The following is a 26,828-nucleotide window of genomic DNA, read 5'->3' as shown; positions in this document are numbered from 1 at the left end:
GGATGAAAAATAATTGAGCTAAATTTCAGTTGTCTCCTTTAATTTAATGATAAATAAAAACTGAGAGTAATAATGTCATTTTACGCCCGTTGTTATTTTGTATAATTTCATAACAGCCCTGTGAAGACCAGATATCCACAGTCTGTCAGTGTGGAGATGGAGTTAAGGGTGACCAAGTCCCTTCCCAAGGCCTTCTAACAATAAATGTGAAAGTTGAGACACAAACTCAAGAGCTCCACACTTGTTCCAGACATCAGCCCTCCAGACCCATCCTGCTCCGGGCCCGGCAACTTTACCTCTCACTTCCAGCCATGCTCAACTGTACTCAGTCCCTCAAACAGATCCCATGATCACTCACGTCCAAGTCATGAACTTTCTCCCTTCTCTTCTGCTCCTTCCTTTCCCCTGTGTCTCACCAAGTCCTACTCATTCATCGGTCTCCATTTAGATGTCACTTTCTCCAGGGGCCTTACACAATCCTGGAATCCAGGTTAAGTGCCGTCATACTGCCCTCCATATACCCTGTCCTTCCCCATTACAGCCCCACTCAAACTAGGCTGAGCATTCCAGGAGGGTAGGCTCATGGCGGTTTTGAAAGGCAACACAGGGATCAGACCCAAGTTTACCTTCCCAGGTCCAACACGGGAAACCAGGTATATGAATGCTTTTAGTTACAATAGTTATAAGACTTACCTACTAATATGAAATCATAATAGTCCTCATCAGATATGCATTTGGTAATGATTAAATTACATAGCAATGTATAGAAAATTGCTAGGGAGATGTCAGGCACATAATAAGTATTCAGGAAATGTTAACTTTGTTGTGTTTCCCACGTGTGGCACAAATAGAGGTTTAAGAATACTTGTGGGGGGCTTCCCTGGTGGCGCAGAGGTTGAGAATCTGCCTGCTAATGCAGGGGACACGGGTTCGAGCCCTGGTCTGGGAGGATCCCACATGCCGTGGAACAACTAGGCCCATGAGCCACAAATACTGAGCCTGCGCTCCGCAACAAGAGAGGTCGCGATAGTGAGAGGCCCGCGCACCGCGATGAAGAGTGGCCCCCGCTTGCCACAACTAGAGAAGGCCCTCGCACAGAAACGAAGACCCAACACAGCAAAAATAAATAAATTAATTAATAAACTCCTACCCCCAACATATTCTAAAAAAAAAAAAAAGAATACTGTGGAATGAAAGAATAGATGAATGAATCCGATTTCAAATTTTCCTATTTTCTTCATACATTTAACATGCTCATTTGAGTTATTTAGATACAAATGGCTCCTCTCGGTCAACTTCACAAATCATGTTTGGGAAATTGGATGTTCTTAAAGCAAAGCCATTTCTCAAATGAAAAGAGGAAGAAAAATAACCTAGGTTTCTTCCGATGGAACACTCTGTAATAGATCTTCGGATGTGAAAACATTCCAAACTTCATTTATACCTCCCTATCCCCAAATGCAATGTGCAGGGAGGTTTGAAAAAACTGCTTTTGACTTTTTTGGATGATGCCATTGATAAAAATCCCTTTGGCCATTTGGAGCCTGTGAGCCAATTTAAGCTGTGTTTTGGCACATCTCAAATGGATTTTCCACTTCCTCCCCAGATGCACGAGTCAGCAGCAAAGCAGGGATATAGTGATGTTTATCCTATCCTGCTGTGTCCCTAGGCGGGCACTCCTGAGTTCCCGTGATGTTTAACCAGGGAGTTAAGAGCGTCATGAAGACACAGTGTTGGAGGTTTTCTTGACTCACCATAAAGGATATCACTTTCCTTACACCATATTTCAGCCATTGGATGGTCAACAAAAGAAAATCAGTTCAACAGCTTGAGATGATGTTGTTATTCAAATACAGGAGAGAAAGTACTTCCTATTTTCCTATTTTGTCTAAACCTCCATAATTATGTTAAAAGATGATATTAACATTTTCCACAGTTGAGTAGCAAAATTAATAGTCCCACTAAATTACTGCTCATTCCAAGGCACTAAATAATGACAATTACTGAACATTTACTGTGAGCCAGATAATGTTGGTGATTTCATTTGATTCTCAAATGTATGTGGTAAAGTCTCTATCCCCATTTATTTTTTCAAATGAGCAAACTATGATTTCAGGTAAGTAATTTGCGCTGGGTTATACCAGCAGTTGCAGAGCTAGGCTCAAACCCATGTCTGACTAGCCTCCACTCCCGTATCTCTGTGCTCTAGGTTGCTTTTTGGGGTTTCAACTAGAGTTTGTTGTACTTTATAAAACAAGTGCTCAGAATTGGGGTGGGTGGTTAAAGTAAGTGAGAGTGATATAGAGAGGGTAGTGCAATAAATACAGACTCTGAAGCCAGACCGCTTGGCATTAAATCCTATTCCCACCATTTACAAACTGCTATTGTTATTATTATGTAAATTGTTCTGCAATGTCTCACTTTACAGTGAGCTTTCAGGAACATATCTACTGTGTAAATCAAATCTTACACTCATGGGAGCTGGCTTCTTGTATATACCATCTTACTCTTATTTAAAACCTAAGACGCTTTTGAAGATATTATACCCATTTCACAGACGATGAAAAATGAGACCAATAGAAGTTGAATAACTTGCTTAAGGCCATACAGCTGGTAAGTGGTAGAGAAAGAATTAAACTCAGGTGAAGTTGAGTCGAAAAGCCATCTTCTCTTCACTGTTCCTCACTACCCATGCCTGCCTTAGCCTCATTTAACTGAACTTAAACTATGCTTTACCTGTGCTGACCTGGACTCTCACTTTGGCGGGATCATTACGGTTGGTTTTGTTTTGGTTTTTTTTTTTTGCGGTACGCGGGCCTCTCACTGCTGTGGCCTCCACCGTCGCGGAGCACAGGCTCCGGCCGCGCAGGCTCAGTGGCCATGGCTCACGGGCCCAGCCGCTCCGCGGCATGTGAGATCCTCCCGGACCGGGGCACGAACCCGTGTTCCCTGCATCGGCAGGCGGACCCTCAACCACTGCACCACCAGGGAAGCCCTACGGTTGGTTTTTGACTCCCAATATTCTGTTTTAATTTGCTCTACGGATTCTTATTTATACATTTTCAGGACAGCCCAGAAAGGGCACTTCTCATGTCAAACCTGTGAGATCACTGGGGCACAAATCTCAGATCATCTTCATTCAGAATGTGGGCATAACAGCAGAAGGACATAACTCTTTACACAAGTCAGATCCCAATGACACATGTGAAAAATAACAGAGCCGACTTTTCAGCCACGATAGCTTTGGCACACCTCACATCCCTTTGTTCAACCTCTCTTCCCTCATCAGAGAGCTGCATTCCTGGGAATTTCTGTTGTGCACTTTTCCCACTCGCCTGATGCCATTTAAAGGTGAATGTTATAGTTTTGCTAAGAGGGCCTTTTCCCTCATTTGTGATGAATAATGATTTTATCACTTTGATCTTAAAACGAGCTTGCTGCCTTCAAATTTTTTAATTACCACCATTAGCAAATTCAAAGAAATATTTTCAGGTAGACCCCAGCTAGGGGCTGACTCTAACCCCTTGCTACTCAAAGTGTGGTCCTCAGCCCAGCAACGTCTTATCCCCTGGAACCTTGTTAGAAATGCAGAATCTCAGGACTCTCCCCAAGGATCTACTGACTCAGAGTCTGCATTTTAACAAGACCCTTAGGGTGATTTTATAAGCATTTTTAACCTTGAGAAGCAGTAATCTAAAAAACCTACAGATTCCTATATAAAAAGCTGACAGTCAGAAATGTGCAGAGGTGCATAATTTATCTGGATCAATTTTACAATTAAAAATCAAATCCTAAAGAGCTCACAATGTCATTGTCTCATGAAATGACACATCCTCAGTCCACAGTCTCGTGTGGTTATGATGATGTTAATTTGGTGAGGACCCCTTCATTTTAGTAATAACCAACCCAGAGAAAGGGACTGAGGGTGAGGGGCCAGATCATTTCCGTCAGAACAAGGAGAGGTCATTTCTGCTGGAATCTGTACCTTCGTCCCAGCAGATAGCATCAAGAGCACCAGAAGTCTACCTGCCTGTCCAAACTTGGGAGCCTTAGGGCAGAACAGAGTCATTAAATAATGTTTACAATGACATCTCCTCCAACTGCCATGAGTTTGGTGGACTGGCCCAAAGATACAGCTTAGGACCCACTTCTATTTTGGGAGAAGGGTTCCATCACATCACTGCTTTTTGAGGCACAGAAAGGAGTAATACTCTTCCTTTGCACAAGGCTCTCAAGGTCCTCCTTCAAAAGTTCTGGTGTTCTGTGAGCTGGGCCTGGGTACTCCACTTCTAAAATTAAATCATGTCGCCTGAAAAAAAGGGTCCCAATTCTTCATCCCTCCCTGTATCCATACTCGTGGCCATGTAATTGTGTAATACCCTCCCATTCTGACTTTAGGCTCAGCTGTTCGACTTGCTTTGGGCAATAAAAGTGAGGCAGAAGTGAGAGTATACAGTACTAAGGTTAGGTTTCAAGAAGCCTCGTGTGTTTCCGCTGGCTCTCTTGCACCCCTGCTGTCTCCATGAGAACATATCTACATTAGCCTGCTAACGGATAACAGTCACGTGGAACAGAGCCAAGGTAGCCCAACCAGGGCCAGCCTAATAAGCCTAGAGCCAGCCAATATCCACACACATGAGAGAGCTGCCCAGTCAAGATCAGCCAGCTATCAACCCAGCTGACTTAGACTCACAAGCTATGAGTCATTATCATTATGCCACTGTGGCTTTGGTCGTGTGTTACACAGCATTATTATGTCAATAGATAACCACTGTACCAAGTAACTAATTAAATTGAGTTATTGAGAGATGTTTCCCTTAATGTTTTATTTCTACCATATTTTTCCTCTGAAAACATTAACTTCTGTTATGAATACTCAGAGGCCAAGAAAACAAATAAGGAATCAAATGAAAAATCAATGAGAAAACTCAAAATAGCCCATAGTTTGGCGGTGGACACTTGTCTTCATTGCTGTGAATCATATTATATACACGTAACATGTTCATATCTCCATCAGGACCATGGAGCCCTTAGTAGAACATGTGATATATTTCATTTCATCTCATGAACTAGGCACAAGGTCTAGTGAAAGGATTGTATGTGAGGGAGTTGGACTAGATCATCTCTCATCTCTAATGCTCTCAGGCAGCTCATCCCCAGCCTGAGTGAGCAGCTGTCAAGACAAGAGGCGGGTGTGGGTCTCAGTGGACCTCACCTGCCCACAACCAAGGGGCATGTTACCTTGTTGGCGCATCTTCATGGTCCGTATCCTTATTGCCTCTCCTCGAACTCGCCCTTCACAGAAATAAGCACCATTGATTGTACTAGCCTTTTCTCTCTTCCAAACAACTTTTTTAGCCCATTCTCTGGTTGCATCTTGAGTAACTTCCAGTGGATCCTGGTGCTGGTTCATTAAGGCTTCAAAGTCCCTTCCTATGATGATGGGCTCATGGGGGCGCCATCCAGAGGCGATGCAGGTGAGGGATGTCTCAGCGTCAGACACGAGAGGTAGGGAATTGATCAAGATCAGGTCCATGGCACCGTCCACTGTTGCTAAAAGGAAAAGACGGAACATAATGTATGAGGAAGGTTATTAACATGGCCCCACAGGATAAGCTGGTGTTTACAAAGCCTTGTCTAAAAATAACTGTGTGAGCCGTCTTTCTAAAATGCTACTCTGATCATGTGCCTATCTCTCATTGGACAAAATCCCAAACTCTTTACCATGGCATCAAGACTCTTCATCACCTAGACCCTGCTAACCACTGCTGCCCCATTGCATGCCCTAGCTGTAATGGACTATCGGTTATTCTCCATTCCCAAAACAAGATGTGCACTAGGTGTCTTTATGCACTACAGTGCCTGAGACATAGTTAAGTATTCAGTAAGTGTTTGCTGAATTGAGACAAATTCATGATAATGACATTATCATTATTTATCATTAATTATTGATCAATTAATGATAATGTGGTTCTACCCCAATAATAATGTATTCTAAAGAAATATGTCAATGACATACACCATATGCTAACTTTATAGACTCTCATCATTATCAAAGTATTGTCTGATTCCACATTAAATTCCGCAAGCTAAGGGAGGGACTGAGTGAAGTCTACATTTCCCTCTGACCCTCATCTTTGAAATGAGCCTAATAAGACCTTTCTTGCAGAATTCTTGTAAAGATTAAATGAGTTAAACTACATAAGCTGCCAAGCACTGTGTCTGCAATATACAGGATACTCAATGACCATTATTTCATTTCTCTTTATTCTGCTTCTGAACACCTAGCCCCAAACCTCAAATCTTCCCAAATGTAAAAAGAAAATCCTACCTGACTTTTAAGATTTATTTACTAAGTGATAAAGCACATTTACAAAAAGAAAACCCTCTCATTTCACTTTCTTTCTCTCCCTCTCCCTATTTCCCTTTCTCTTCTCATTTCCAAAGTTTCGAAGATAAGCAAATGGAATCTGTGCCTATTCTCTCCTCTTGGTGAATGTGGAAATACCAGGGATGGAGGTTGTTTTCTGGCTCCAGTGATGGTTGCTTCTCAAGTCTACATAAAATGATCAGGAGACTAGAAAGGTCAAGCACAGCGGGTGATGAAGGCTACTGGAGTCTCAGGGACCTTTATGTAGATGTAAAGTGATTCAAGTATGTTCCATGTTATCTCATTTAACATTCATCAAATTCTCTCCTGGGAGTATGCGCCATGATCTCATTTTTAAATATAAAGAAATTAGGGCTCAAAAGATTGAGTAGCTTATTCTATCTTCCACAGCTATTGAAGTCAGAGCTGGAATTCAAATTCTCACTGATCTTTCAGTTCCTTAGCTATACCATGCCCTTTCCTACCTCAAAACCTTTGGACATGCTGATCCCTGTGCCTGGAATGCTCTTTTCCACTCTTTTCATGGCTAATTTGTCTCATCCTTTGGGGTCTTAGCTTAAATGCCTTTCTCATGGACATCTTCTTTACTTATCTTATCTATAATATCTACACACTCTCATCCCATAAAGATTACCACAGTCTGTGATTATTTTATTTGATCTCTCTCCTCCTAGATGATACATTCCATTAGAATGAGAATTGAAGCTGTTTTATTTGCATTGATTTACATAGGAATATTCTACCTATTCTCAGCATATAGAGGACTTAATAAATATTTGTTGGCTAGATGGATGGATGGACGGACAGATGGACAAATTTTATACCAGATCTAGTTCAGTTTCACTAATTCACTTGGCTCCCACTTGTTGAAACATGAGGTTAAAAATGAAAGTTCTCTTCTATTTACAATAGCCAAGACATGGAAACAACCTAAATGTCCATTGACAGATGAATGGATAAAGAAGATGTGGTATATATATACACACACCCCATGGAATATTGCTCAGCCATAAAAAATGAAATAATGCCGTTTACAGCAACATGGATAGACCTAGAGATTATCATATTAAGTGAAGTAAGTGAGAAAGAGACAAATACTATATGATATCACTTATATGTGGAATCTGAAATATGACCCAAATGAACCAGTCTATGAAACAGAAACAGACCTGTGGTTGCCAAGGGGGAGGGGCGGTGGGGAAGGGAAGGATTGGGAGTTTGAGGTTAGCAGATGCAAACTATTATATACAGGATGAATAAACAACAAGGTCCTACTGTATAGCACAGGGAACTATCTATATTCAATATCCTGTGATAAACCATAATGGAAAAGAATATGAAGAAGAATATATAGGGCTTCCCTGGTGGCACAGTGGTTGAGAGCCTGCCTGCGGATGCAGGGGACGCGGGTTCGTGCCCTGGTCCAGGAGGATCCCGCATGCCACGGAGCGGCTGGGCCCGTGAGACATGGCCGCTGAGCCTGTGCGTCCGGAGCCTGTGCTCCACAACAGGAGAGGCCACAACGGTGAGAGGCCCACGTACCGCAAAAAATAAATAAATAAATAAATAAATAAAAATAATATATATATGTATAACCGAATCACTTCGCTGTACAGCAGAAATTAACACAACATTGTAAATCAACTATACTTCAATAAAATTTTTTTAAAAAATGAAAGTGCCCTTCTGAGTCTAAACTGACCCCTTTGCCCATATTTAAAAGACTGTTTTGATAATTACTGAATTTATGAGGGGGGGAAAGCAAATGTTACGCTTTTACAAAATGCTATAGAAAGGTGATCAGTGGTTGCTGAGGATTTGGAGCTGACTGGTATTCATTTACCAGACCTACTTATGCCAAGCACTGTGCCTGCCATGAAGTCCTCATACAATTTGTTTTTGACGGCATTTGCCAATGTTTGATGTATACAGTGATGTTTTGAGGATGATCCTATTAGGAGCTACATTTTTATCTGATTCACTAGGAAGGATTTCAAAGTCAAGTCTTAATGTAAGTAGGAGTTGGTGTTGCAATATTTTTCTTGTAATATTAACTCAGTACGCTGAGGGAAGAAATCTTGAGTAGAATGGGTTCCCAAGCCTGACCCTCAAGCATCTATCTTGCTTCTAGCCTCATTGGTTTAACTTTAGGATTTCAAGAGAGGGAACAGAGGTTAGGATAAGAAAAGCATCGCAAGAGAGAATGAGCTAGGAAACCTAGCTGTGGAATTACAGCCTCCAAAAATAACACCAGAGCACAGTTACCCGTCCACACACACACACACACACACACACACACACACACACATCCAGCCCTGCCTCTGAGTAAGTACCACCTCATCTCCCACACTCACTCCTTCCAGGCATGTTCCCAGAGAGAGTCATCAAGAGGAAGGAAACACTGTAATTCTTTCAGCTCCAGTGGGATCCACCCCCATTTCTAGGTCCAGCTGAGTGATTTGCCAAAACCAAGGGCTCTGCTCTGAACTCACCGAACTGCATTAGCACTGGCCGTGGTTTATTTAATGACTTTAGGAAATAATAGAAAAAGCAGTTGATTTGAAAAGACAACCACACTGCATCTGTAAATTATTTCTAGGTATGGGTCTAGTTTATTTTTCCTTTTGTTCCTCCCAGCTCTCTCCCTTTGCTTTCGGGGATAGAAAGGGAAACTGTATACTCTGAGAGTCTGGATTTGACTACACTTTGCTACCCTTATTCAGCATGTCAGTTTCAGGAAGCACTCTTCCACCCATGAGTTCTCTGTCCTTTGTACTGCCACTTACAATAAAATATCAGAAGAATTTTGTACATGAGTTTTAGATACAGGAAGAAATACTTACCACGTTCCTGGAATGAATTTTAAAAATCATCTGTTTTGCTTTCCTAAAACAAGAATCAGTATTTGTTCTTGTTTGCATATGCCCCAGGGAATTTCTGGAAGGTGATACAGGAAGCTAAGAACAAGGGTGACCCATTAGGGGAGAATGAGGTCATTGGGGGGGACAATGACCGGGGCGGGTGTGGGGGGGGACGACACTTTTCACTGTATACGTAATGTATACAATGTTTTTGAACCATTGGAATATTATCTACACATAAAAATTAAATGTAAAAAAGTAAATGTTAACTGCTCTTCCCTTAAAAAGGTGCATTTGCAAGGGAATCTAGAACCAGAGAAATATATATGTTTCTCATCATTTATCCCTACACTCACTCCAAATCTTTTTGGATCACATCCATATAACGCATTTTCTTTTCCTCTCAACTTTGGACTAGTAATAGAAAATGTGACATCACTCCACAATGCTGAGAAAAAAATTGGTTAAAAGAAAAGAAAAGGGAGGAGGAGAGTGGCCAAACTTCACCTTTCAAAAAGAAGAGAGAAGCAGAGGCCCTACTGCCACAGGTACAATTGTAGCCTGTGGCTTCTCAAAAGGGTTCTGCTACTGGCATAGTGAAAGGTGTAACTGCTACTGCGTGACTGATGCTACCCAGGAATCTGCTATTGGTGACATTTTCCTGAGAATAAATGCCAAGAGACAGAGCCCACCTGGGCTTGCACAGCTATCCGTCCCCACACCAACACCTTTTCTTCCACTACAAAACTATCCTCTCCAACTCCTACTGCAGACCGGTTTTAAGTTGTTTCACCACAACCACAGCCTGAAGAGCTTGGATCAAATTCATTAATTAGTTCAATTCACACTTCTAACATCAAGACTAAGAGTCTGCTGTAAGTAAGATGCACATGGAATTTCATACATCTTAACGTGTTTTGGGGATTGATATTATTTTTCCTCAGCAAAGATCTCACAAACACTTTTCAATATTTGCATAAAAGTGTCTCTTGTTTGTAAGGAGATACTGGCCAATGTAACACAGCAGCTATTGGGTTAACAAATGACTGTTCATCACAGTTGAAGCATAGCAATATCCTACAACATTGTTCTGCTCATTATGTTTTCTTTGTGCTGTACTGAACAGCATCTAACATTTTGCAGTAACATTTTCTCACTAAATCTCACTGTGCTGAACACAAAATGCTGCTTAAATCTTCTTTTTGTGTATAGATTTTCTCTTTTTTTAATTTTAGTAATTTTTTTTCTCTTTTTTTGGCTTCATTGGTCCTTAGTTGCGGCACGCGGGATCTTCATTGAGGCGCACAGGCTTCTCTCTAGTTGTGGCGCGCAGGCTTCTCTTTAGTTGTGGTGTGTGGATTTTCTCTTTCTCATTGAGGCGCGCCAGCTCAGTAGTTGTGTTGCGTGGACTTAGTTGCCCCACAGCATGTGGGATCTTAGTTCCCTAACCAGGGATCGAACCCACGTCCCCTGCACTGGAAGGTGAATTCTTTACCACTGGAGCACCAGGGAAGTCCCTGCATATAGATTTTCTTATACTCAGTATTGCTTCTGTAAAAATAAAATAACACCCCCTGAGGAAACGTAAAAATAAGAGAAATACCTTAAGAAGGAATACAGAAAATGGACCAGGTGTGGCTGACAGGGACCAAAAATAAAACGGAGCCAGGCAGTCACGACAGACCTGGGACTGAGTCACGTAATTCTTTCTTAGAAAAACCACACACAAACAAACCCTATAAGGACTTCTGATTCTGCTAAGGTCCTACCTGGAAAAACCCCTAATGAGAAGCTTGGATGACAGTCAATCATCTAAAACTTGTGGTCAGGCTGCAAGGGCCATCCTGTTCCCTTATGACTCTCCCAACTGTGGCCTCTGCAGCGTCCCTGGTTTGCAAACCTTGAGAACAACAAAACTGTCCTTTAGGGCTTCCCTGGTGGCGCAGTGGTTGAGAGTCCACCTGCCGATGCAGGGGACACGGGTTTGTGCCCCGGTCCAGGAAGATCCCATATGCCGCGGAGCGGCTGCACCCGTGAGCCATGGCCGCTGAGCCTGCGCGTCCAGAGCCTGTTGCTCCGCAACGGGAGAGGCCACAACAGTGAGAGGCCCGCGTACCGCAAACAAACAAAAAAACTGTCCTTTTGCTTCAAGATAACCCTGATTCTTTCCTGGGATTGATTTCTAATTTAGGATGACACTTCGAATAATAACCCATCATCTAAGACATGGAAATATCTTTCTTTAAAAATAGTCATAGAAAGGACTCTGGACCTAAATCTACACCCATGTAATAGAACCAAACTGAATTAGAAATGAGAGACACAGTCATGCTTTTCAAACTGTGTTTCAAGGAGCTGTTATTTCTCATTTTCTAAAAAAGGTATTCCAGATCTTTCTGAGAGTGACGGAGGTGAAATTAACAGAGCGCATTCCAGATGTCCCCACATACATACACACTCTCACTGAGCAGCTCAACTTTCATCTGTTTGTTTTATATTTCAGCTCCACATAAATTTTCATTTGGGAGAAAGGAATTTGCTTAAATAAAACATATAAAACCTCAAAGGTCATCACTTTTAACAATTTTACTTTTACAGATGAAGAAAATGAAAGGTTAAATGAATAAATAGCAATGAAAATCCATGTCCCTGCCTCACAAGGTGCTGACTCCAATTCGTCTGCTGTGCCCCTCCCTCCACGTTCAAGTTCAGCACAGCTGCAGAGGCAAGTTCTGATTAACACAGCTCCCCAACCTTTGAAGCACTTGCCAGCCAAGCGGAAAAAGCAGGTTAAATTACTGCAGAGTGTGGCTATTCCCTTGCGCTTATTACCTCAGAATTGTGCTGTTGGGTGGAGTTTCACTAATATGTGTTTGGAACAACGTATCACATCTTCGGAACAACTGTCTGTATGATTTCTTGGAAGTTTGGCATTGACTATGTTTCAAATTTTTCCAAGGTGTCCTTGGTTGTCTCAGCTTCCTAACAGCAGCAGATATCTTAGAGTTCTAAATATGTCAAATGGCAGTGAGCACTACACCTTGGCCAAAAGTATTTTTGAAATCAGGGGATTGGCAATGAACTGATAAGGTCTTGGCCAAAAGCATTTCTGAAATCAAGGCCCTGACAATGAGCAGAGAAGCAAAGATATCCCCAAAACTATCCAAGATTATTTGGTGGAGCTGTTTGGATTTTAGTTTAGTTATTTTTTATGGTGTCCAGAAAAGGAGAATTCTCTTCAGTTTAAAAAAAAAAACTCATTAAATTATTTATATGTCTACTCATCTGCTAACAAATTTATTGAGCACCTCCCATGTGCTAAGGTACTGTATTGGACCCTGGAGACACAACAATGAATAAAACAGATCTGATCTCAACCCGTATGTAATTTACAGGCAAATGTGGAAGACAGATATGGCAAGCCAATCACATGAATAAATATAACACTGGAACCATGATAGGTACCATGAGAGAGGATTATAAGGTGCTATGGGATAGCATAACAGTGAACTTAATCAAACTTGGCTGGTGTGGAGAAATGGTTTAGGAATCAGGTAAGGCTCCCTGAGGAAGTGACGTTTGGCACCTGAAGGAGAGTTGGAATTACCAGAACAAAGCGAAAGGGATATGAGAAGAGAGTCAGGAAAGTTTTCCCCCAAAGGGTAACTACTGAGCAGGATTTGAAGAATGAGTAAGTGTTTAATAGGACTCACCACTAGAATGTTCTCTCTTGGTTAAGGTCAACATCCTAAAGTTGACACTAATTTCTTTTTATCGGATTCTAAGAACTACTGGCACCATTTCTATGTGTCAACTCTATGTCAAAGTAGTTTTCGTGTCTCCTCTCCCTTCTTGTGTTCCCAGGCATGTTTTCAATATTTTAATCTTTTGTTTGTTTGTTTGTTTGTTTCTAGGATACTTTTATGTATGTAATAAGTCTCTGAGCAATAACTTCATCCTCAAATTTCCTTCCGAGAAGATAGTGGGCAATTAACGAAAAGATACCAACATGCACAAGCCTGGAAATACCCAAAGGAAGTTGCTAACTTTTTACATGCACTGTTGGGAGTTAGACAAGGACACCCTTGATATGACTAGGCTGAGTCTCTCTAACAACAAACTGCTCTCACTCAGGAGTTGCTCCAAGCCTGTTTGCCCCAAGGGCATGCCCATTTCCCATCCCCGCCTCCCTGACAAACAGGATCCTCGTCCGACTGCCGGAGGAGACAGCATCCCACCCCACCACCCCGTGAACGCCAGAAATTTTCCATCCAGGATAAATACCACATGCTCTAGTTAGAACATCAGAATTGCCACCAGTCAGCAAGCAAGTTTTTATTTTAGACAGGAGTAGACACAGCATCCACAGAGCATCCACAGACTTCACTAAATACCCAGCACACATGCACACTTACACGCAAAACTCCATTTCTGTAAGGCGGGGCTGGAGGAGGCATGGCACCATCAAATCAAGGGTTGTTTAAACTGGAAAAGACTTTAGAGATTGCCTGGTGCAAGCCTCACACTTTATAAAGGGCAAACTGAGGCCCATGGAAAAGAGACTGGCCAGTGGTCACACAAAGGCTAATGGCAAAGCCAGCCCTCAAGTGTGAATTTCTCCCCAGGGCCTTTTCTGTCACCCCGGGGTAGCAGGGTAAATGGACAAACCTTTAATGTGAGGGAATTTGGAATGTTCATCATTTTGACAGGATGGTACCTGAAGAATCCTGGAGCTTGGCAGAAACTGGGCCAAGAGAGAGAAGACATTGAGGAGAGGCAGCCAAAAAGCTGGGAAGGGTACAGGACAGAGAGAGTGGGAATTCCCAGAAATGAGGTTTGCCCACCTCGTAAATCCCCGCAAGCCTTACAATGCTGCCTTATAATCTTTCCTATTATTTCGCCCGGAGAGAGGGATGCTCTCTAATTGAATCGTATTCGTCCATTGCCAGCAAATTTATCTGGTGTGAGAGGAATCCATCTTTGGAGCCAGGCCACCTTCTCTTTCTGGGTTCTTCTGCTTCAATCACCTGCCAATTTCCCTTCTCCCTTCTGCTGTCAAAAGATGTGCACAGACGTACATACTCACTCCCACAACCAAATATCTCTATCGTCCAAGACAGAATTCAACAAGCTCTTTAACTCCTAAGTTCCCTGTTCTCCAGATCCCAATAAGGAAGGCAATTTGGGTTGATCTACTTGCACAAAAAAGAGAAGAAGAATTTAAGAATAGCTTAAAGTGACAACTCTGAGAGCTATCAGAAGAGCAAACCAAAGAAGTGAGTCTGTAATGGGAGAAGTTCAGGAACACGATCATTTCTAAGAAGAGACGGACAAAGAAAGAGGGCTAGCGTTCTCAGCAGGCTTCAGATTATACCGTGTCGGGAAGAAAGATAACACTGTTTATTACAGACTACGTAATAGGTACTATGCAAGGTGTTTTACAAACTTCGTGCGCTTGAATTCTTTGTGCACTTGAAGGAAGGGATTTATATTCCATTCTATAGGTTAAAAAAAGAAACTCACAGATGTTCTGTAATATGCCCAGCGACAGACAAATAGAATTTGAACCCATGTCTCACTAAGTTCCATAACCCGTCACAATGCTTCACTCTGAACACCACAAGAGAATTCTATTTTGCCCTTTGTCCACTATTGTATCTCTAGCAATTAGCACAGTGCCTGGCATATAACAGCTCTTCAATAATCGCGGATGAAGGAATAAATAAATAAATGAATAAATAAATAAATAAGCAAGCAAGCAAGCCTGGCCTTCGATGAGTGAATTTATTCAATAAGCACTTACTTAATAAGTACTATGAGCTGGGCCCTATGCTGCCTTCTGTGGACGAAGAAAAGAATAAAATATGGTTTCTGCCTTCAAGAAGCTTACAGTCTGGTCATCCAAAGGCATGAATATACACAAATCCATAAAGGAAAACACTGACAGATTGCACTATAGAAAATGCCAAAATCTTTTATAAAATAAATAGCCAACTGCAGTAGATTGAAATATAATGGTCACAATAATTTGCATTTCCTTCCATTGAGAAGTGAAATCTACTTCTTTACCCCTTGAATCTAGGCTCAGCCATGAGACTATCCTTGACCAATGAAACATTAGCAAATGTGACAAAAACAGAGGCTTTAAAAGTGCTTTTCCCCTGGGCCTGCCCCCTCCTACTGCTGTATGGGACCCTGAGACCACCATGAAGAAAAGCCCAGACTAATCCACTGGAGGATGAGAGACCACATGATAGAGACATGAGCCATTCCAGCTGAGGCCCAATAGACCAAATGCCAGATATGTGCATTAACCATCCTAGACCATCCAGCCCCAGCCAAGCCATCAGATGACTACAGATATCGGCCAATCCACCCTAGATCAAAGAACTTTCCAGCTGACCCACAGAATCTAAGATATAATAAATGTTTGTTGTTTCACCATTACGTTTTCAGATGACTTGTTACTCAACAAAAATTAACTGATACAATAATTACCATATGAAATGATAATTAATTTGACTACAAATCCCAAAACACAAACTAAAAGGACATCCCATTATTCGTCTATCAAATTAACTAACAATAGAGAGGGTCATAATATCTAGTGCTAGCAGATAAACAGGAAGGTTTACACCATTGGTGTAATAGATAAAAAGGCCAAATGGGAAAAATATTGTTATGGATAAAACTTAAAGAGTTAATATGTATAATACATAAGTAAATTCTATAAATTAATAAATCAGTAGTAATTCACAGAGGAAGATACACAAATAGGCAACTGTAGTAAATTGGAAAAAAGGGTCACGATATTTCTAATACTCCTTGGAAATGCATTTCTGGGACATGCTTGCAAATCTATAGTTGTAAAGTTACATAAAAGCTAACCCTAATTCATCACATTATATGTCAGGCACTTTTCCATGTGTGTAACATAATAACTTAATCCTCGTGGAACCTTATGGAATAGGCACTATGATTATCTTTTACAGATTATTTTACAGAAAAGGAGACTAAGACAAAAAGAGGTTAAATACTTGGTCATTGTCATACAGGTAATTAGTGGTAGAACTGAGATTCAAATTTAGGCACACTGATTTCAAAACCCACTCTTTTAATGATTAAACTATACACATATTACACTGGTTCATATCAAAAATGGATCTTCTAACAATTCAGTGAAGACAGTTTAGTCTTTTCAACAATAATGTCAGAACAACTGGACATCCATATGCCAGAAAAAAAAAGAGTCCTAAACTAAAACCTCCCACCTTGTACAAAAATTAAATGAAAATGGATCATGTAAAATGTAAAAATATAAAACTTTTGGGATATGGGAGAAAAATCTTCATGATGTTGGAGTTGGGCAGTGAGTTGTTAGCTATGACACCAAAGGTGTGATGTGTAAAGAAAAACATTGATAAATTGGATTTTATCAAGATTTCAAACTTTGATCTATGAGAGACACTGTTAAAATCAAAATACAAACTCCAGACTGGGAGAAAACATAGCTGACAAACAACTTACATCCAGAATATATCTTAAAAGTCTCAAAACTTAACAGTAAGAAAACAAACAATTCAATTTTTTTAATGGGCAAAAGATTAGAGACACTTCACCAAAGAAGATGGCAAATAAGTACACAGAAAGATGGTCAGTATCATTATCCACTAGGAAAATGCTAATTAAAACCATGTGAGACACCACTGCACACCCATGAGAAAGACTCAGAAAAACCCTGACAATACCAAGTGCTAGCTAGAATATGTAGCAACTGTAACTCAATCACTGCTGGTGGTATGTAAAATGGATGGTCCAGTCACTGTGGAAAATGGTTTAATCGTTTTTTATAAAGTTAACTATACATTTATCACATCACCCGGCAATCCCACTCCTATGTATTTACCCTACAGAAATGAAAATTTATGTTCATACAGTGAATGTTTATAGCAGCTCCATTTATTCATAATCACCCCTAACTGGAGAAACTCAAATGTTCTTCAACAGACAAACGCATAAACAGCCGTTGTACATCCAGACAACGGAATACTACTCAGAAATAAAAAGGGGTTAGACTATTAATACTTGCAACAATATGGCATTATGCTGAGTAAAAGAACCAATATAAAAAGGCTACATACTGTATGAATGCCTTTATATAACATTCTGGAAAAGGTAAGCCTATAGGATGAAGAGCAGGTGAGTGGTTGCCAGGGATTAGGAGTAGGAGAGATGTGACTAAAAAGGGCAGCACAAAAAAGATTTCAGGGGGTGATGGAATTGTTCTCTATTCTAACTTGGGGGCAGCTGCATTAAAACTCATAAAGCTGGGGCTTCCCTGGTGGCGCAGTGGTTGAGAGTCCGCCTGCCGATACAGGGGACACGGGTTCGTACCCCGGCCCGGGATGATCCCACATGCCGTGGAGCGGCTGGGCCCGTGAGCCATGGCCGCTGAGCCTGCGCAGTCCGGAGCCTGTTGCTCCGCAACGGGAGAGGCCACAACAGTGAGAGGCCCGCGTACCGCAAAAAAAAAAAACAAACAAACAAAAACAAAAACTCATAAAGCTGTACACACAACATAACTTAACTGTATTTTAATTTTTAAAATTATAGTAAAAAGGTATCCTCCATAATTACCAATACAGATATGCAAAGATACGGCAAGAATATTCACTGCAGCCTACAGCCTCAACTGGAAGCAACACGAAGTTCATGAATGAGAGCACAGCTAAATAAATGATGGTTCATACATTTAATTGAATAGTATGTTTGCATGGAATTATACCTTTGATATATTAAGTGAAGAAAAGATGCAGAACAGTATGTTTGATCTCATTTTTGTCAAAATATTGAGAAAAGCCTAGAAGTCACACACCAGTAGTGGTACTTCTGGCTAATGAAATTGCCAGGCTCAGGGATCAGGGGTGGGGTGAGGAGGAAGGGCAGATGTTCACTTATTGTTTTACATATTTAGTATTGTCTCTCTTTTGTAATATTAAAATGAAGACTTTTATTATAAAAACACATGCAACTAATCAATCTAATGGCAGTTTTTTGCTTAATTATTTACACATCTGTCTCCTTCCTTAGACAGTGAGCTCCCTGAAGAAAAGACCTCTAGTTTGTTCATCTCTAGCTCCTAGCACCAAGCACTGTGTTTGACAGACCGTGCATATTTTTAATATATTTAAGTTGAATTTGAAGAAATCAACAGTAATTGAAAGTAGAACATCTTTTTTTTCTTTTTGGAATTTTAATTATAAGTCCAAGAATGCTCCTTTGACTAAATTTTGATGTAAATTATCTTGAAAAGATCTTTGTTTACTGACTCTTTTTTAAATTAATTTTTATTGGAGTATAGTTGATTTACAATGTCGTGTTAGTTTCAGGTGCACAGCAAAGTGAATCAGTTATACATATACAATATATCCACTCTTTTTTGGATTTTTTTCCCACATTGGTCATTACAGAGTATTGAGTAGAGTTCCCTGTGCTATACAATAGGTTCTTATTAATTATCTATTTTATATATAGTGAAAGTAGTACATCTTAAACCCAGGTGACAATTCTGTGAATTGTTATTAGCCTGGCACCATCAACAGGATAGTGGAGTAGTTAAGAGCTTTGGTCTTGACGTTCTGTCTCATTTTCCTCATCTGTAAAATGGGAGAATAACCTCTAAATCATTGACTTTTTAAAAAATTTATTTATTTATTTTTGGCTGTGTTGGGTCTTCGTTGCTGCACGCGGGCTTTCTCTAGTTGTGGCGAGTGGGGGCTACTCTTTGTTGCGGTGCGCAGGCTTCTCACTGCGGTGGCTTCTCTTGTCGCAGAGCACGGGCTCTAGACACGTGAGCTTCAGTAGTTGTGGCACGCGGGTTCAGTAGTTGTGTCTCACAGGCTCTAGAGCACAGGCTCATTAGTTGTGGCACACGGGCTTAGTTGCTCCACGGCATGTGGGATCTTCCCGGGCCAGGGATCAAACCCTTGTCCTCTGCATTGGCAGGCGGATTCACTGCACCACCAGGGAAACCCTAAATCATTGACATTTGTGTAAAGGGCTATTTGTATTAGCATGACATGAAGCCAGTTTGATCAAGTTAATCTGTATGAAAATATGGTCTGTGTTAGCCCCAGAGGAAGGGTTTTTTTTGTTTGTTTGTTTGTTTTAATTTTTAAGTCATCTTGGAGCTAAGGCACCCACAGAAGGAAGAACTTCTAATGGCTTTGTGTCCTGCTGTGTGACCACCCTCCCACACACTTCAAACCCACATGAGCAGGAAACAGGCTGATCATGAGCTAAGGAAGATTCCCTGTGTTTCCTTCTAAAATCCTTTGATTGCTGCCCCCTTTCTTACAGGACTGACCTTAACAGGAAACCAAATCTCTGCACATGCAAGTGATTCTGGAAAAGCAGTTTCACAACCAGCTTGGTGGTGTGGAGGGAGCCTTGGAGAGAGAGATGAGGGGGCTACTCAGAGATGGACACAAGCTGTCACTCCATGGCCCTCTGCCAGCTAACCCTCGGGAAGACCACTGACCTAGCCCAAAGGCCTCCCACTGTGTCCCTGGACCAGAGAAACTTCCTTACATTTTCTTCCTCGTCTTTAAAAGTGAGAACTAGGGACTTCCCTGGTGGCACAGTGGTTAAGAATCAGCCTGCCAATGCAGGGGACATGGGTCCGAGCCCTAGTTGCGAAAGCAACTGAGAAAGATGCCGCGGAGCAACTAAGCCCGTGCACCACAACTACTGAGCCTGTGCTCTAGAGCCCGCGAGCCACAACTGCTGAAGCCTGCATGCCTAGAGCCTGTGCTCCGTAACAAGAGAAGCCACCGCAATGAGAAGCCCGTGCACCACAACGAAGAGTAGCCCCCGCTCGCCACAACTAGGGAAAAGCCCGCACACAGCAACAAAGACCCGACGCAGCCAAAAATAAATTAAATAAATAAATACCTTTATTTAAAAAATAAATAAAAGTGAGAACTATACTCCGATAAATTTTATTTTTAAAAGTGACCCTCTGCACAGTCTGTAGCTCTTCTACTTTGCTTCACTTTACTCTTAGAGCAGGACAGTAGCTCTGTATTCTGAAGCACCACCCCCACCACTGACTAACCAATGGGGTCATGATCTTAGCTCAGTAGTGAAAGAGGGCTCAGGGACCCTCTAGCCTCATTTCATTTAGTTTAGGAATTCCTTTATTACAATTCTGGAATCTATTGTCCTCTGGGCGTTACCTGAATTATTTCTGTGACTGGAAGTCTCCTATTTGGGAAGCAGCTTGTGAGGCCATATTCCCTCCCCTCCATCAAAAAAAAAAAAAATCTTGCATACTTCCAAAGTACAGATTCATTTGCCAGGTAGAATTCCAACTATAAAATTTATGTCAGTTTTTCCCCTATCAAACTGCAGGCCTGAATGTCTCAAGAGGTGCTAATCTATGTGTCTTTGTTAAGAGAGGCTTCTTGAGAAACCCTGAGTATCATAGTTAGTGTCATCTCCTTGGGCCACAGTGGCAATGACATCATTCCAAACATGTTGGGAGCTCTTCTCAAGGAATCGTCCTTGGAATCTGCACAAGCCATACTCCTTAACTGCATTGCATGAGCCCTCCTCCAATGCTTCTTTTATTTCCCCATCAACTGGCGAACACTTGCTTAGCCTCCAAGGCTTAGCTCATGCTCTCACACACTCTGGGGAGCCTCCCAGATGCCACAGGGCAGAGGCTGTTGTCTTACAGACTGCACAGATATCTAGTAGGCATGGCAGTGTGACAGGCCACGATCCTACATACAGCAGCTGCCTGGGAGTTTATCACTAATGGCTTAGGAAAACAGCTCCTCCTTTATCTTCCCAAGTAGACAATCTAAGATCGACTGAGACTTTTCTGGCAGCAAGGAGACAGAGCCTGTCTGTGCAGTCATTTGAGGGAAAACAGTCCAAAAACATGAAAGCCAAGAGGGAATTTCATTACATGTTTGAGTCAGATACTCTTGGCATAGGCTGGGTCCATTTTCAAGTCAAAGTTAGTATAAAATGTAAACGCCATCGGGTAAGAGTCTCGCTTTCTAAGCCCAAGACATGCTCCGTTTCTTCTCTTCATTTTGACAAGGGGTGCCCTTCACCAGCTGCTCTCCAACCTCCTCCACCCAGCTCTGGGACTGTGGACCCACTGGGTTCAGCTACAAGGGGGATCCAGATGGAGACAGGAGGGTGGTAGGCGAGTGTGATCAGGGTGTTTATTCTCCCAGGTCTCCACCACCCCACTGAGCCATCTACAGAAGCCACAACTTGGTGGGGGGTCTTCTCATGCCACTGCTCTATCAGGGTTTGAGAACCACTCCTTCCTCTTGTACCTTCAGGTCTATACGCGTTTCAAGAATCGCTCATGTTTCAGTCGTTCCCTTTATGTAAATGAAATTTTGTGTTGAGGTCTGAGAATTAACCAGATAAAACCATGCTTCCTGTGTCTCGGCAGGGAGACAGGAGCCCAGCTTGGTACCTGCTCACCCCACCCTTGACAGCACCTCAGGCACCTCCCTAGACAGGCTATTTCTTTAAGAAGCACAGTTCGCAAATGAGTGCTATCAAGTATTTGCTAGTTCTGCAGTGTGTGTCAGTTACACATAAATAATTCCTAAAATTATTAGTCGTAATATAAGAGCTATAAATTATTAAGTACCTACCACCTTGTGGATACTTTAAATACATTGTTGTACCTCATTTTCACAATGACCATGTGCATTAGTCATTTATATCTCATATCACAGATGAGGAAACTGACTTAGACAAAATAAGCAACAGTGATGACTAAATGAGATCTTAAATGTAAAACATCCGGAACAGTGTTAGAACTCATGTCTTCCTTTTCCTTGATAGAGAGCTTGACACAGTAGGTTCTTCATATGTATGCACTGTTTGACTGGGTATACATTTGCCTTAGTACCTTGATCATCCCAGTAGAAAAGTGTAAGCCTATGAATCTTAAATAGCAGTTTTCCTTTGGATCTAATTTCCCATTCATCCTTCTTGCCAAGACTCAGCAAGTGGCCATGGCCTTAGCCCAGAGATTATAGCTTGACCAGCACTATGGAAGACTCCATTTCCATCTTCACAGTGATCTCACCAATTCCCAAGACTTCAGTTATCACCTGTTCCAAGTCTCGGTCTCTAGTTCCAACCTCTTCCCAGCTATAAAACATGTTATAAACAGGCCTCCTGTTCACCTAGGTAGGCGTCTCAATTGCGATATGTCTAGAATGAACTCGGCATCTTCCCCTCTCTTCACCTTCTCTCTCTCCTGATCTCTTAAGTCTCCATCTTTCTAACCACAGATGCTTGAAAACTCTGAGTTATTGTCAACAACTCTCTCTCCCTCACTGTTTACAGTGATTGGATAATCACCATATTCTGCCCACTCTAGCTCAGTACTATCTCTCACATTCAACTCCTTTTCACACCCTCATTCTCTCTCACTTGAACTCCTGCAAAATTTTGGTGCCATTGTCTCTTTAGCCCCAAATGCTCTACAGGCTTTCCTTTCCTAGCCGTTGATGACATTGTTCCTTCTGCCGAGGATGACCTTCCCTACATATATTTATCTGTTCAATTCCAAACTCTTCCAAGATTCAATTCAAATCTCAATGGTAATAGGAACTTATTTTCTATTATTTTGCACAGTTCAAAAAATAAAGTTCAAGTCGGAAGACTGTTGTAACTGAAAATTCAAACCCACTACACCTGTTTTTTTAGTGAACAAAATTAAAGAAAACAAAGGAATTTAAGGTACCCAAATGTGAGGTGATATTTAATTAATTACATCGTGAAATGGAAATGTATATCTTAATAATGAAGTCTGGATCTCAGCTTTAAAATGACATCTGACTAACACCTTTGATGTAGGCTTTCTCAACTTTCTCCTAAAGACATGGGGAAAAAAAAAAAGAGAGAGAGAATTTCAAATACCTACAGTGCTAACCAAGATTGTCAATCTACCTATTGTCAGCACCTAGTAACCACAAAGACCAATAGGATTAGATAGAGAAAATGAATTTTCATTGTTAAAATATTTTTAATGTCAGAAATTCCTCTTAAAATTAAAAATATATGCTGTAAAAAGTAACTTGGATCTTAAATTCCGGATTAAGGTGGCAAAGAATTTGAAGGGAAAAGGCAGGAGGAGAGAAAGTTAACATGTGCTGAGTCCCTCACTGATACACTGATGTTCAAAGTATGGTTTCACTATTTACTGTTATAAACAGAGAAGTATAGGTTAAGGAGTGTTTTTGAAAAACATAAGGGTAAACCACTAATAAAATAAAAAACAGGAGGCATACACCAAAAATGACTACAGAAGATAAATGTAAACAAAATGTAGACCAAGTAAGCAAATGACAGGAAAAAATAAAAGACTAAAAGGAAACAGCAGGAAAGTATATAAAAAAATCAAAGTACAAAACCAAATGTCAGACGTTAAGATTAAACATATTATCTGTGATTTAAAGATATTTAAAATCACCTATAGAATGACAAATACTCTCAGAAAAAATGAAACCTTCCAAGATGATGCTTAACACAAAAGCATCTTTGAAAACAAAGATATGGGCAAAGAACTTAGCAAGAAATGAAAAGAAAAAAAAAATGATGAAAGAGAAGAAAACAAAGGTAACAGTATTAGTTTCAGACAAGTGGCTAGAAGGCATGGAATGGGATAAAACCTATTACATACACTGATAAAAAGTAAAGTCCATAATGAAAGCATAGTGGTTATGCATCATTGTGCTATAAATCATATAGAATCAAATACAGAAAAAAACTGGTAAAAGCAAAAAGAATGTGAGAAAAGCACAATCGTTCTGTGCTTTATACCTCTCTCAAATTTTGACTGATGGGGCTTCCCTGGTGGCGCAGTGGTTGAGAATCTGACATGGGTTCAAGCCCTGGTCTGGGAAGATCCCACATGCTGTGGAGCAACTAGGCCTGTGAGCCACAACTACTGAGCCTGAGCATCTGGAGCCTGTGCTCCGCAACAAGAGAGGCCGTGATAGTGAAAAGCCCACACACCGTGATGAAGTGTGGCCCCCGCTTACCACAACTAGAGAAAGCCCTCACACAGAAACGAAGACCCAATGCATCCAAAAATAAATAAATTAATTAATTAAAAAAAATTTTTTGACTAATGAAGTTGACTAAAAATCAAACTACAATTTAGTAATAATTAGACATATGTGTAGTTATATGTGTATCTTTCAGATATATATACCTCTATACATTAAAGTATGGAATTTGCCTTTTTTTCCCCCAATCACCCCTGCAGTACTTATCAAAATTGAGTATATCCAATGGAGCAACACATAGGAGTGAGAGTTCTAAAGATCAGTGGCAAAGGTAAAAGTTGTGTATACATGACACTACTCTTGACAATCCTTTAAATCGGTCATGAAGGATAATGTGGAAGTATATCTTCTATGCACAAATATAACAGCTAGGTTTTCCTCCAGCACTGGGACAGATCACTGTTGCTTTGGATAAGAACCAGATAAAGCAGTTGGCTGGAATTCAGGAACCAGGCAGCACAAAAAGTATTTACCTCCAAACACGGGGGTCACAACTGGAGCATGAGAAGCCACAGAACAGGGACCAAGCTGTCTATGAAATGAAAGGGCAACTGAAATCATAGGCACTATTTTATATTTGTAGATCTTTTAGACCAAACAGGTATAGTTGAACCTGCTTAACTTAACTTGGCGTGGCTCAGAGGTGATATTCAAAATATTTACCAACCTGGGCCCATGAACACTGATCTGGGTAGTGAAAAAGGTTCTGAAAGACCCTGATGGGCCAGATATTAACACTTTAGTTGCTGAATTGTGAAGTGGTCCAGAGGTCCTGAGGGAGTGACTTAGGCAGCCAAAGTAGCAGGTCAAGGGGAACTTAGGAGACCCAAGCCGCAGTTATTTACCAGATGGCACAGAAATATGTCACTCTTCTAACAACTGGTACAGATGAACCAGTACTACACAGTGGAATATCAGCCCTGCTGTAACTTATGCTATCCTAGATACACACACACACACACACACACACACACACACACGCACACACCCCTCAGTGAAGTCCAACAAAGGGAAACTGTCTTTGCAATAATCCCAAATCACAAGACAATCCCACACCACACACAATAAATCAAGTTTAACAACATATCATTGAACAACAACAAAAAAGAAAATCAACCCGCTAAAAATCATAAAGCAGTATTCTAAATAATCATTAATTCTCAAAAAAAAAAAATAACTGAAAAGCACATGAGAGGGGCTTTCCTGGTGGCGCAGTGGTTGAGAGTCCGCCTGCCGATGCAGGGGACACGGGTTCGTGCCCCGGTCCGGGAAGATCCCACATGCTGCGGAGCGGCTGGACCCGTGAGCCATGGCCACTGAGCCTGCGTGTCCGGATCCTGTGCTCCGCAACGGGAGAGGCCAAAACAGTGAGAGGCCCGCGTACCACAAAAAAAAAAAAAAAAAAAAAAATGCACATGACTTGTTAAGAACCCTATTTTCAAAATTGCTACAATGAGTCCAAAACTACTTTTGGAGACAAATTTATAGCTTTAAATACTTTTCTTGTTAATGAGTATTTAAAAAACCAAGAAATGTACTCAGGAAACATTTGTGAAAGAACTAACAAGACTTAAGAAAGTCAGGGAGAAAGAAAAACTAATGCTAAATAAGAATATTAATAAACTTAAAAATAGAAAAAGGAGAATTCCGAGAGCTGGTCCTTGGTGTGGGTAAAATTTACAACAGCAAGCCTCTGAAATCTACTTAGAAACTAAAACTGAGAGTAAAACAAGAAGTAAAATAGCTCTTGTGGAAAAGATGCTTTAAATCATAAGAAAATCTCATGTATAATTCTCAGCTAATAAATTTGAAAAATATATATATAATGATTAGGAAATATAAATCCTTAAACTCAAACTTATGAAGCCTGAATTATCTCATCAAAAATTCACAGGGCCAGTTGGTTTTGCTGATGAGTTTATGTAATACAAAAAAAAATTTTTTTAATAGAAAGCTACCAGTTCTTTACAGCTAGTAAAATCCTATTACCTAACATAAAATAGCTGAAAAAAGAAAACTACTCCTTATCTCACTTGTGAAAAGGCAAAAAATCCCAAACAAAATACTACCAAATCAGTTCAGCAGTTTATTAAATAAATCTTCTACAGATACTATGGGTTTATCCTCAGAAGGCAAGAATGGTTTAGTGTATCACAATTGCCTTAGTATATCACTTATTACTTAACAGTCCAACGTGAAATGTATAGGACTTATATGAAAATATCTATGAAACTTTACCAAAGATAAAAAAGATTTAAAGACATGGAGAGATGTTCTGTATCCTTCAGTGGAAAAGCACAATCTTGGAAAGATGATAATTCTTCCTAAATTAATTTATAAATTTAACATAAACCCAATAAGTGACACAAAGAGAAAGAGAAGAAGAAAAGATAAAGGCCAAGCAGTATGATGGGCAGCTGAAGGACTTTAATAAATAGGCTAGTGTGATATTCGTGGTGG

General features: G+C 40.8%; 1 protein-coding gene across 2 annotated transcripts in view; it reads right to left on the bottom strand.

Moving 5' to 3' along the window:
• TEK (TEK receptor tyrosine kinase) overlaps positions 1-26,828 on the bottom strand; it is a 104,533-nt gene that overhangs the window by 55,279 nt on the left and 22,426 nt on the right. For both annotated transcript variants that reach the window (XM_060301015.2, XM_030830342.3), the window contains exon 2: positions 5,242-5,553. In XM_060301015.2, coding sequence (XP_060156998.1) covers positions 5,242-5,553 — 312 coding nt within the window. The remainder of the gene's footprint in view (positions 1-5,241; positions 5,554-26,828) is intronic.

This window comes from Globicephala melas, chromosome 6, assembly GCF_963455315.2.
Source record: "Globicephala melas chromosome 6, mGloMel1.2, whole genome shotgun sequence".
Classification (NCBI taxonomy): domain Eukaryota; kingdom Metazoa; phylum Chordata; class Mammalia; order Artiodactyla; family Delphinidae; genus Globicephala; species Globicephala melas.
This window is presented reverse-complemented; position numbering and strand designations above follow the sequence as displayed.